Here is a 12,085-nt window from a genome sequence, read left to right as displayed (position 1 = left end):
TTTTAGAAAAGCACCAGTTGCACACATTCATTTGATAGATTTTTATGATTGCGTAGATGTCTTGGACAACTTTGCACAAATAGGCACTGTTCACTGTTAACTTGAAAAATGAAAGACTGCTGGATTTGGTTCAACTGGCTGAGCAATAGTTTAAGTGCTTTTCTTTACAGAGATGTTTGGCAAAAATATTCTAAGGCACTGAACCAGTTTTGGATAGGAAATTCGATTTAGGGAAGAAATCGTTTAGAATCTATGCTCAGTTTCACTCATTAGGTCAAAAATAATCATATTATTATCTTAAGCAGGCCTCTGAAAATAAATATTTTGATTGTGGTCAAATGTGGCACTTAATAGTGCTATTTGAGTTTCACACGCACATGCTTGTCAATCTTATCCTTATTTTTAATATATAATTGATCCAAAAGTGTTCAGTCACCCAAGAGTCAGCAACATCATTATACAACAACACTACAATCATCAACACTAAGTTTTAAACAAAATTCTTATGTTTTAACATTTACAAGGACTTTTGTGACAGGACAGAAGTGCTGAGGCAGAAAACTAAATTTGTTAAAGGAAAATTCTGGGTTTAATAGAAGTTCAGCTCAATCAACATAATTTAAAGAATAATGTTGTTAACACAAAGAAATTTTGACAATTTTGAAAAGCAAAAACCGAGAGGCATACTGGAATGTAATATAATGGGGACCAATTCTGGAGGAAGTTCCACACACTGGGCTTTATGTTGTGATGGAAGTTGTAAAATTAGATACAACTTTACACAGAAAAGGTAATATATTTTTCCCGAAATTAAAATCATGTTAACATATTTTGTTTATGTCTTATTAAACCAGTGAGTATTTTTACATTTATGGATTATCCCCATTCACTTCTACTGTAAATTCCTTACTGTAACAGATTTTTGCTCTTTTAAAAAGAAAAGAAAAGAAAAGAAAAGCAGGGACAGGTGGAAATTAATTTTTGTTGTAATCAACAAATGTTGACTGAGCTTAACTTGTACTAAATCCAGAATATTCATTTAACAGTCATTGTGTGTTTGCATGACTATATGTCAAACACTACATCATTCCACAGTCACTGCGTCCACACTCTCCTGAGACACCTCAGAGTCCAGTGAGTAGCAGGAACTGCCGTTATCCTGAGTGTCCTTGGCTGCCTCCTCTCCTGTGGTTGTGGTAATATCAGGCTGGCCCTCACAGCCATGGAGCACCTGCCCGCAGAAGCGGCTGTAGCGATGGTATCGCAGTGGCTTGCCCACATGTGCGAACATGTGCTCCTGCAGCTGGCTCTTCTGCGAGAAGCGAAGGTTGCAGACGGCACAGGCCATCTTTCGTTTTCGTTTGAAGGCTGCCAATGGGCTGCCGCTCCATCCAGTCCCACTACCTCGTCTGAGTTCCACGGCCAGCTCATCTGCCAGGACCTGACTCTGCCGTAAGGCCTCCTCCAGACTGCCAGAGTCTATGCGCTCATTGTGAGGAGGCCTCTCCTCTAGGGACTTCTGCTCCCCGGTTTTGTCCTCTGAAGGGCCTTCCATTAGACCACTAGGTTCGAGGGCACAGGCTGCATGGGTAAATAGGTGCTCTTGTAGGCCTTCAGGTGACAGACAGCGTTCACCGCACCGGGGGCATAAAAGGGCTAGAGGGCCATCTTTAAATAGACCTGTTTGACAGGGGCTCACCTGAGCTGGGGAGAGAGAGCAAGGCTCTTTGTCACCTTCCTGTTCTTCCTCCTCTGCTCTTTCCTGTTTTATCCGTGCCGAAATGTCAGAGTCATCCCCCGAGGCCACTGAGGATGCGGCACGGAAGCTTTGAGGCTGTTGTTCAGATGTAATTCCCTCCAGCCCTACAGCGAGAGCTAAACGGCCATGTGTGCGATCAGCCCTAGTGCTGGAGCGGCCATCCTCAGGGTCCCGTGAACCACCAGCCTTCAGGCCCGAGTTCTCTTTACTGGCCAACTGTGAAGAGATCTGGATGCCATACAGGTTGGACATACGGATGGGTTCAGAGGATGCATCAGGGCCACCCTCACCTGTTTTGTGGCAGAGCTGGTATGCATGGAGGAACTTGATACCTTCTTGAAGTCTGCCCTGGTCTACGGGTTGTTTGGGACCCATGCCTGTGTACATGATGTGTAACAGGTAGCTGAAGACATCTGGTTGAATATCTGTGGGCTGGATCTTAATGCACTCACTGAAAAAGCAAGAAAGTCATCAAAAATAAAATCAGCTATGTATTAATCATTTAAAGTATGGTTAATAACAAACATTTGGTCTGTATTATTATTATGAAACCTTTAATATTTATCAATCTATCTTGACTTCCTCCCCATGCTTACTTAATAATCAGAATATGTAAGCATGATGGGTGACCCTTCAGTCTTCAAGAAACATTCACTAACCTGGACTGGTGGATGAAGATCATTTTGAAGTAGTTTGAGAAGGCAGCAAGGACTGCACGATGAGCCTTGAAGTATACGTTACCAATGGCAACAGTGCAGTCACACAGAAAGCCAAACTCCCTTTGGACGTTCAACTGCTGCAGAAGGAACAGACTGTGGCCAGACACGTCCATCTCAACCTTTTACAAAATCAAAGACAAAACAAATGAATTCTTATGCATAAATTGAATAGCTTACTCTGCTGTATGTTATAAGCAGGTATTAATAATACTAGCATTTACCTATATCATGTTTTGTTCAGGTGAAATACAGCAACTCTATGAAAAACTTATTGATATTAATATTGTACATTTGACAATTTTTTTATTTTTAAAATAAATTGCAAAAAAAAAAAATGCATGAAACCACTATGAATACCAAGGCATATACTTTTAAACTAGATTTCTCCTTTTTGTCTTCTCAGACAATTTTTTTTTTGTCCCAAATGTCTCTTAACATGATGAACTAGCAAGTGCCAGAATCAACCAATGAGTCTCTGAAGAGCCTTAGTTGTATGAGTAACTGGCGGCCTCTATCGATCAAAATAGACATAATATTTTAAATATTTTTGAGACTACCCAGCTGTTTACATCTGGATAGGATTTCCCTTTTTTCTCAGTGAAACCTACTATGACAATGCTTTGGTAAATGGCATTCTTACATTCCCCATAAAACATATTATTCAGAAAATCCGTAAGAACTACATTGTACGTTTTTCGTAATGTAGAACTTAATCTACAGCAGAATCGTATTATTATATTTTTTTTCCATAATATGAACGGAGAGACAGCAACGACTGGCTTGTATGTAATGTTTACAGTGCAACATTTTAAAATCATTGTATGTCGACCTGATCACAATACCTGAGAGCGATTTCTTAAAATTATTACACAAAAGGACATTTACAAACAGTAATTGTTCGTCGCATAGGAAAATGTCACAAATGGATGGATAATACACAAAAGAGGGTGTATCTAATTCATGCTTGTGTGATCTGCATGTACAGAATCCAAGCAGATTTGTCCCACGACAGAATCATAATTTTCACACGTCTGGTCTACACCGATCAAGTGTTGTCGAAGAAACGGTGTACGTTTTCATGCACCTTGGCCAACAAAACATGCATGCACCAACGCACAGACATAATGCATTAACACGGTCCCAAAAAAAATGCGTTCTTACCAACTATAGTTTCGCGTTTGTTGCAGCAGAAAAATTCTCTTATGGACTCGCGGTTCTTCCTAAAAGCGATTTACGGCTTAGCTTGTTATCCGTCACGTGACCGTACTGTACATTAGCTGGTCCAGACACACTCATAGTGGAAACATGCGATGCAAACGCTTTGCTCGTACTTACATGCACGTTCGTTGCGTTTTTGTTTTTTTACGTCGAAGGAAGACTAAGGCGCATGTATATAAATAGACTATAGCAGTTATCTAGTGTGGGAAAAGTCACTGAACCGAAATGCATGAAGTATGACAACGTGCATAGGCTAGACGAGAGAGCAGAGTCAGTTTTGCTAAATGGTCTGACAGACCTTCTGAGGCGCTCGTGAATTTGTTTTATTGTAACACACCTATGTAGGAACAACTTTACCAATTTGAATTATAATTTAAATAATAATTAAACTTATCTGTTTCCCAACATTTATCATATATGCAATAAAGATCTAACCAGGTGGATTTTGAGAATTGCAATTATGTAAAAATTTACATTTTAAACTAAAACATGTTAATGACCTATAAAAGCTGTGATGTAAAAAAAATAGTACAAAAATAGTGACATTTCTGATGTTTAAACAAGAAATGACAATTCTCAACAACCTTTTTTGTTGTTGTTGTTGCAGAAATTCAGCTCTCTAAAATGCTTGGCATGATGGTAATGCCAGCAATACAGAGGAAAGCGATGTTTTTTTGTTTTTGTTTTTTTTTATATAATATATATATATATATATATATGTATATATATATATATATATATATATATAATCTATAGGCCTACACATAAAAAGATTTGAAAGTAGTTATTGTGGAAAATGAGCTATACGTATGCAATGTAACATTATTCTATTTCGTTTTCAGCACGAATGTTACCGAGAGGGCTCGTCTTGAAGAGCATATTTTCATACATGGTTTGGTTGCATTTTCACTGTGCTGCGCGTGCTGGGGCGGGCTGGATTTGCGTGAGCGGGGCCGGATCTCAGTGCGGTGATAGAGCTCGCAGAGCGGCTGTGCGGAAGTTCTTTCATCCGCGCTACACAGAAGGGGCTTCGCCCTCGAGATTAGCTATTCTCGTCCTAAGTTTTCGTTTGGACGAAGGCAAAATAGGTGGAACTTCTTCGCTCTGTGTTTTAACTTGAATTCTGTCGTTCGCTACAAGTTAGCGCCCATTACCGCCGGTGAGTATTTTCAGTGTGTTTTGCGTGTAAACACGAGCTGCAGTAATGTGAAGCTCATAGCGTATGTGCGGGAAGCTGCGCGGGGGTGGCACTGCATGCTTGCGTGAGAGATCTCCATACGACATTGGTTAGATATATTCTGTTCTACCGTCTCTTAAGTAACAGATCCTTTAAAAACTTAATGTTGTCACTGAGGATAATCGTATGGTCAGATCTATTGTATGTTGTCCAAGTAGTTTAATTTTACTTTTAAGTGCGGTATGATTGACAGCTACAACGCCCGCATGATTATGTCTCTAAAATAGGCCAATGAGAACGCGAGGGCGGGATGTAAACCTCTCTGTTTGGCCTTATAATGGAGCTGAACGACGGAAACAAGTACTATTTAAACCAACTCTTACTAAGCTTATTGATTATATGAACACAATTTCTATCTTCTGCTGTCTGATATTTATTATTTTATTCTGAATGATATTTTTAATAATAATAATAATTTTTTTTAATAATAAAGCAAGGAATATAATCACACCTAAAATATTTAAACCTATCATTATTAATATATTAAAATATTGTCTTACCTTCCACTTATATTTGTTGGCTAACTGGCAAAAGGCTATTACGTAGACTTGTGTTACATCCAATACTGACAAGACATATCGTTTATTTTTTTATTTTTTTTTTGTTTTATCTAGATTTTTCTTCCATAAACTACCATTCAAAAGTTTGGAGTCAATAAGATTTAAAAAAAGAAAAGAAAAAGAAATGTATTTTATTCAGCAAAATTAAATTGATCAAATGTAACAGTAAAGAAATGTATAATGTTACAATAGATTTCAAATCAATTATTTTCTTTTGAACTGTGTATTCATCAAATAACCTAAAAAGTATCATGGTTTCCACACAAATAAAAAAAGAAAAGAAAAAGAAATGTATTTTATTCAGCAAAATTAAATTGATCAAATGTAACAGTAAAGAAATGTATAATGTTACAATAGATTTCAAATCAATTATTTTCTTTTGAACTGTGTATTCATCAAATAACCTAAAAAGTATCATGGTTTCCACACAAATAAAAAAATAATAATATTAAGCAGCACAACTGTATTTATCTGTTATAATAATAAGAAACATTTATTGAACCCCCAAATCGCCAAAAATAAATAAATAAAATAAAATAAAAAATAGAGTAACGGCTGCTGGAAATTTAGCTTTTTCATCACAAAAATAAATAAAATATAAAATAATAAAGTAGAAAATAGTTTTTTTTTTTTTTAATTGCAATAATATTCCACAATATTACCATATTGTTTTAATTGTGCTTTAAATGCATTCACACATCTTTGGCTGCTTTTGGGTGTCCTGTCCTGAAATGTTGTGTTTTTAAAGCAACATGTTAAGTTAAAAATAGTAAAATTGTAAAAAATGTATCTTGAGTAGGGATGTATTGAAAATCGATTCAAATATGTGACCATTCAAATCAGTTGAGATGCCAAACGATACAGTTGGAGAAGAAGTTTATATAAATGTGTCTCTGAGAGGAACTTACTATCTTTAGAAAAAATACGTGGTATTTTCTTTTCATCTTGCCTCTGAACAATGCATATTAAAGTAGTGTTCATAAGCTCTGCTTTGTTTACAGTGGTAACCCAGGAAACACTGTATCATTGCTGTTCATTGCAGCGCCACCTGCTGTCAGAGGGTGAATCTGCATCTCGTTCAGCTTGTCTTATTCAGATATGTTTTATGTAGTATAGTTTCACAAAACTAAAGACAGACCATTTTGTTTTTGCTTCAGGTTTCAAAATTATACAGTATAACTTAGATTGAAAACTACTCATGCTGCATGTATGGAAATGTAAAGAGCACAGACAAAGACCATTTCGAGACCATTTTTTTATTCCGGAGCGAGTAATTTTTGTGAATAGTCGCAATGGCATGACCACCAATTTGTTCAACTCGTAAGTGTTGCAATTTCTGTTTAATATGAGAAACATCAAATGGCAAACGAAAGCGAAACTAAATCGTGTTACTCATTTGCGCTGCTCAGTGCGGACCGTTTATCAGCTCGGACGGCGACACAAAAACAATATTTTATATTAAGAGATTTCTTTTATTTTGTGTAACTTGTTTGATTTGAAGTTTGTTTTAAAATTTTAATTTAGTTTCATTATATTTTAATTTCACAAAAAAAGTTTTTTTTCTGTTTGTCATTTTGTTAAAAAAAGAATATTGTGAGAAAATCGTGAATTGTGAAATCAAAATTGTGAATTGAATCGTGAGTTGAGTGAATCATTACATCCCTAATTTTGAGATCTTTGCATGCCATTCCATTCCACAGTTAGACCAACTCTTAATTTTGCAAATCAATACATAATAGTCATGATATTATCATGATATAGTCATGGCCAAAGGGCGCCTGTAAGAAGGAAAAAAAAAAGATTCCTCAAACCTGTGTCTTGCTGATGTATTACGTTTTTCTTTACGATTCCTTACAGGGTAATGGCAAGACCAAGCCACAGTGAGCATGTCCTGCAGCAGCTCAACAACCAAAGGGAGTGGGGTTTCCTCTGTGACTGCTGCATTGCTATAGGGGACATTTATTTCAGGGCCCACAAGGCTGTGCTGGCAGCCTGCAGCTCTTACTTCAGAATGATGTTCATCCGGGATCAGCAGGGGACTGCGCTTTTTGATCTCAGCAACATGCAGATCACCGCAGAATGCTTCGATCTCATCCTGCAGCTCATGTACCTAGGCCGAATCGTCATGGATCATTATGAATTTGAAGAGCTGAAATCATCTATGGTCTACCTACAAATGTACTACATCCCTGACTCACTTGAGGACCTCAGAGACATCCGAACATCCAATCTGACACCCTCGTCCTCTGCATCATCCTCTTCATCAACCAGCTCCTCGTCCTCATCCAGCGTGATGGGAAGCAAGATGATGTTCGGCGTTCGAATGTTTGAGCAGCAGCGACCAAGCCCTTCTGAGAATGAATGCGCACCCAAAGCCTCAACCACAACTGCTCGTCAGACCATTAACATCTCAACTGTCAGGCCTGCTGAAGATGTGGTCATACCACACCCTCCGCCACACTCAGAGACCGTAGTAGACCAGCCATGTGACTTAAGGAAGAGAACATCAGGCCGAAGCTCTGCCATGAAAGAACGTCCTCGCTTTGGCCGTACATACACTTGCGACGATTGCGGTTTTGTGTTTAGCTGTGAAAAGCTTCTCATTGAACACATCCTCACATGCACCAATCGTAAAGCTTTCCAGACATCCAAAGTTAGCAAAGAGGTTTACGGCGATGCCGGAAAAGATGAGAGCTCAACCTCAGAGGGTACGGATGAGCACGGAACCATTGGCAAGGGTGAAGAGGACTGGCCAGACAATAAGGCGGACACAGAGACGGTGATCAGGTCTGTTGCCACTGGCATGGACAATAAAGCTGCCTTCTCCAGGAATATAACCATTAAAGTGGAGCGAGACAACGATTCTGAGACCGATTTGGAAACTATAAAAGTTGTAAAGGTAGGGAACCATAATGTAGGGAGCTGCAAAGTTCGTACCAGAGTGAACAAAGACAATCTTGCAGACCAGCTGAAGTTTGACAGCGAGGAAGAGGCCAGAGTATCTGCCATGGAGGACCAAAGCACAGGGTTATTAATCTCTGATCCAAAGGTGCAGCGGATCAAAGAAGAAAAGCAAGATGGCGCATGCATTCCATGTGAGTTGTGTGGAGCCCTGTTGACGGAGGAGGATCAGTCTGCTCATTACATATCCAGCCATATGGGACATATCTGTGCCTGTGGAAGGTGCGGCCAAGTGCTCATTAAAGGCAGGCAGCTCCAAGAGCATGCAGAGCGATGTGGTGAACCCCAGGGGGCCGAGATGGACTCCCCAGGTGAGGATTCGCTTCTACTTGAAGATGCTGAGGCTATGGAGGAAAGCTTGCTGGAAGGCGCTGACCTGGGCTTTCGCTGTCCACTCTGTGGGATGATATTTGAAAGTGAAAGTCTTGCAGTGGAGCACACTTTGACTTGTCCAGAGCAGGAGCCATTCCGGCCTGTTCTATTGGAAGACAGTGGTGATCCAGACCATCGGCGCAAGCATTTTTGTGCGATTTGCGGCAAAGGCTTTTACCAAAGGTGTCATCTACGGGAGCACTACACTGTGCACACCAAGGAAAAGCAGTTCACCTGTCAGACCTGTGGGAAACAGTTTCTGCGCGAGCGGCAGCTGCGGTTGCACACTGACATGCACAAGGGAATGGCGCGGTACGTCTGCCCCGTGTGTGATCAGGGTACATTTCTCAAACACGATCACGTGCGACACATGATCTCTCATCTGTCTGCCGGAGAGACTATCTGCCAGGTGTGTTTCCAGATTTTCCCCAGCGGCGAACATCTGGAGAAGCACATGGATGTGCATTTGTACATCTGTGGCGTTTGCGGAGAAAAGTTCCGTCTCCGCAAAGACATGCGGAGCCACTACAACTCCAAGCACACCAAGAGACAATGAGAGTTCTCTCTCGGCAGCCCTTGATTCTTTGAAATAAGCCATACTGTAAATGTGAGAACAAATCTATGCACCAATTGTAACCTTTACAACTGCACTTTCCATGTGTATGCAAATTCTGGATGTGATGCTAGATGTTTCTGGTGGGATATAGTGCCTCAAGCATTTGTCTTCATTTTCTTATGCTTCGAGATGGATATCCAGACACTGGTTAAGTCTAGATATTGACTAAATCACACTATCAGTGGTGTTTCAGTTGAAAATGCTATATAGGTCTGTAGTTATGAAACTGGCCCAAGGCTAATAGTTTTACATCCAATAATTAATATCTGTTCACGAAGCTTTAATGATGGTACACAAGTTTATCATTGGTATTTAAGATAACTTTTGTCAGAGGGGTCATTTGTTTATGTTATTGGTGGTGCTTTTTTAGTGAACACAAGCACATACAGCTTCCATTTTTTTCATTATTTCAAGCAGCTCTGGTGACGTTACCTGTCATAATCCTCCATGTTCAAATGCCCTTAAAGGGATCGATCACCCAAATGGAAATTCCAGCATAATTTAATCTCCCTTATGTTGTTACGAAACTTTATGACTGACTTTCTTTTGTTGAACACAAAAAAAAGATTATTTTGAAAAATATCTGCTTTTTATAAACTTCTTTTCTCCATACAATGAAAGTTAGTGTGGTCCAGTGTTGTTTTTTTGGGGGGGGGGGGGACTGTTAAATCATTATTTAAAATATATTTTCTTCTGTTCCACAAAAGAAAGAAAGCCAGGTTTGGAATGACATGAGCATGGGAAAATGACATTTTTAGACAAACTATTCTTTTTAAGCACTGAGATAATAAACGAGAATAGATTGCTAATAGAATGCGGGCACTTTTCCCTCCTTGCACCAGAACACTAAAAATACTGTAATAACAAAGAAAAACACTCTTGTTGATGCCTTTCAGCTAGCTGTAATTGCTAAATCGTAACTATTACAAAAGCCAGAAATCTATGCAAACTGTTGTAAATTCAGCCCTAATTTAGTGTGTTTGACGTGAACAGTTTCATGGAGTAAAACAACATTTATTGTGTAGTTATTTCAATATCCCAAAGATATTCATGTTATATAAACAGATTTATAAAATTTTTCAGTTTGTACACAAGCTATCTGTTTCTAACAAGGATTACATGGTATACAATTCTTATCAGCCTATGCAGTTTTTGTTCGGAGCAATCAAACTATATGCTTTTGTTTAGGGACCATCTTTTTTAAAGCTTAAATGGGTTTATAAGAGGTCTTAACATTTCAAATATTTCACACCTTATAGAATTATTGTGGCTTGATGCGAATGTGGAAATGCCATATAATGCTTGCACAAGGGCGTAGGGTAATTTATAACGTTTGGATTAATAAACAATTGCTTTGTCGATCTGTATCTTGTGAAATAGCCAAGTCGGATTGTTTTTTTCTTACGGTTTTGTGTTTTTCATGTTTAATCATGTGATGTTCATACAGGCTAAAGAGTAGATTTTTGGAGCTGTGATCCATGAACCATCAACGTGGCCATGAGATAATACAGATTAATCTGAACACAGTTAATGATTGGATTAAGAGCAGGCAATCTGGCTAAAAAGACAGTTGGTGCTCTACGCTTCTTTCTGAAATAAGTTGTCCCATTCAAGTAAACTGACCTATTCAGGCTTACACAGCTTAACGACTTAATGTATAGATTGTATAAAAAGTATATCAAGACTGTGTTACAGTGAGGTTTATGCGGCTTACTTGTATTCTTCATCGGTAGTTACATTTGTGATCAGTTTTCAATAAAAATAATTATGATTAAGGACCAAAGCAAGGACGTAATTTTAGTTTACAGACAAACAGCTTTGACATTTACACTGGCTGTTCAACAATGTATTTTGGTTGTGTTGTGATCTAAACCTAGTGAAAATATTTTTTTGTGTGTGGTAGAAATATTGCAAGTAATATATGCAAATATTGTTTTTTGATCACATTTTTTTTAAATCCTTCAGTGTTTTATACATTATTGGATTTAAGAAAAAATAAAAGTTTCAAAAATTAGTGATTTGTGTGATGCATTTGAAACTAGATTCGTGGAAAATTCATGAACATGAATGCAAAACATGTCTTTTAAGGTGTGTTAACTGTTTAATCTGACAATTTAAATTTATCATATGAAGTATTTTCTGTGGTCAGACTACAGGCTGCCTGCTGAATTATTACAACCTTCTGGTTGTTGGGTAATGGCAGCGTAATATTTGCCATGCAAATGATCATTACAAACCCATCCCATATTTTATCCCTATATTTATCCGACCATATCAAACACAGTAGCTTGCATGGATATAACCCCTGACAAACTAATAATAACAACAATAATAAAAAAGTTAATTTAAATAATTAGTTTTCTATAGTTTTATTTAACTTGTCAAAATAAAGTTAGCAAGCAATATTAGTTTGTCAACTTGAACATCATGCTTCTGCATTGTGTGTGACAATGCATTGCTTTGACGATTTCTTCAGCCTGTGTTATCATGTGAAATGCAGTGGCAGTTAAATATATTATTATGTTCAGTAGCTGCACTGATAATAATCATCATGCCCTCTAGAAGCTCTCTGAAATTGAGCTGCAAAGTTGGAACAAGAAGCGATCTGTATAGGTCTGTAGGAAAACAGAATCAAAACACATT

The 12,085-nt window shown here is 38.2% G+C and overlaps 2 protein-coding genes across 3 annotated transcripts; one reads left to right on the top strand and one right to left on the bottom strand.

The window, feature by feature from the left end:
* Positions 1 to 943: 943 nt before the first annotated feature.
* On the bottom strand, positions 944 to 4,045 carry zbtb25 (zinc finger and BTB domain containing 25). Of its 2 annotated transcripts, none has more exons than XM_059498666.1 (3): positions 3,814 to 4,045; positions 2,419 to 2,597; positions 944 to 2,210 (listed from the first exon to the last, which is right to left on the bottom strand). In XM_059498666.1, the coding sequence occupies exons 2-3, from the start codon at positions 2,589 to 2,591 to the stop codon at positions 1,085 to 1,087; spliced, it is 1,299 nt and encodes a 432-aa protein (XP_059354649.1). In that variant the 5' UTR covers positions 2,592 to 2,597; positions 3,814 to 4,045; the 3' UTR covers positions 944 to 1,084. The 2 variants fall into 2 exon arrangements, with proteins under 2 accessions (XP_059354649.1, XP_059354648.1); XM_059498665.1 differs by lacking the exon at positions 3,814 to 4,045 and adding an exon at positions 3,640 to 3,798.
* A 531-nt stretch (positions 4,046 to 4,576) lies between these two features.
* LOC132092430 (zinc finger and BTB domain-containing protein 1-like) lies at positions 4,577 to 11,456 on the top strand. The gene is made up of 2 exons (XM_059498663.1): positions 4,577 to 4,855; positions 7,351 to 11,456. The coding sequence occupies exon 2, from the start codon at positions 7,355 to 7,357 to the stop codon at positions 9,380 to 9,382; it is 2,028 nt and encodes a 675-aa protein (XP_059354646.1). The 5' UTR covers positions 4,577 to 4,855; positions 7,351 to 7,354; the 3' UTR covers positions 9,383 to 11,456.
* Positions 11,457 to 12,085: the final 629 nt, after the last annotated feature.

The sequence above is a fragment of the Carassius carassius genome, chromosome 18, assembly GCF_963082965.1.
Source record: "Carassius carassius chromosome 18, fCarCar2.1, whole genome shotgun sequence".
Classification (NCBI taxonomy): Eukaryota; Metazoa; Chordata; class Actinopteri; order Cypriniformes; family Cyprinidae; genus Carassius; species Carassius carassius.
The sequence above is the reverse complement of the archived record's forward strand: the minus strand, read 5'-3'. Positions and strand labels throughout refer to the sequence as shown.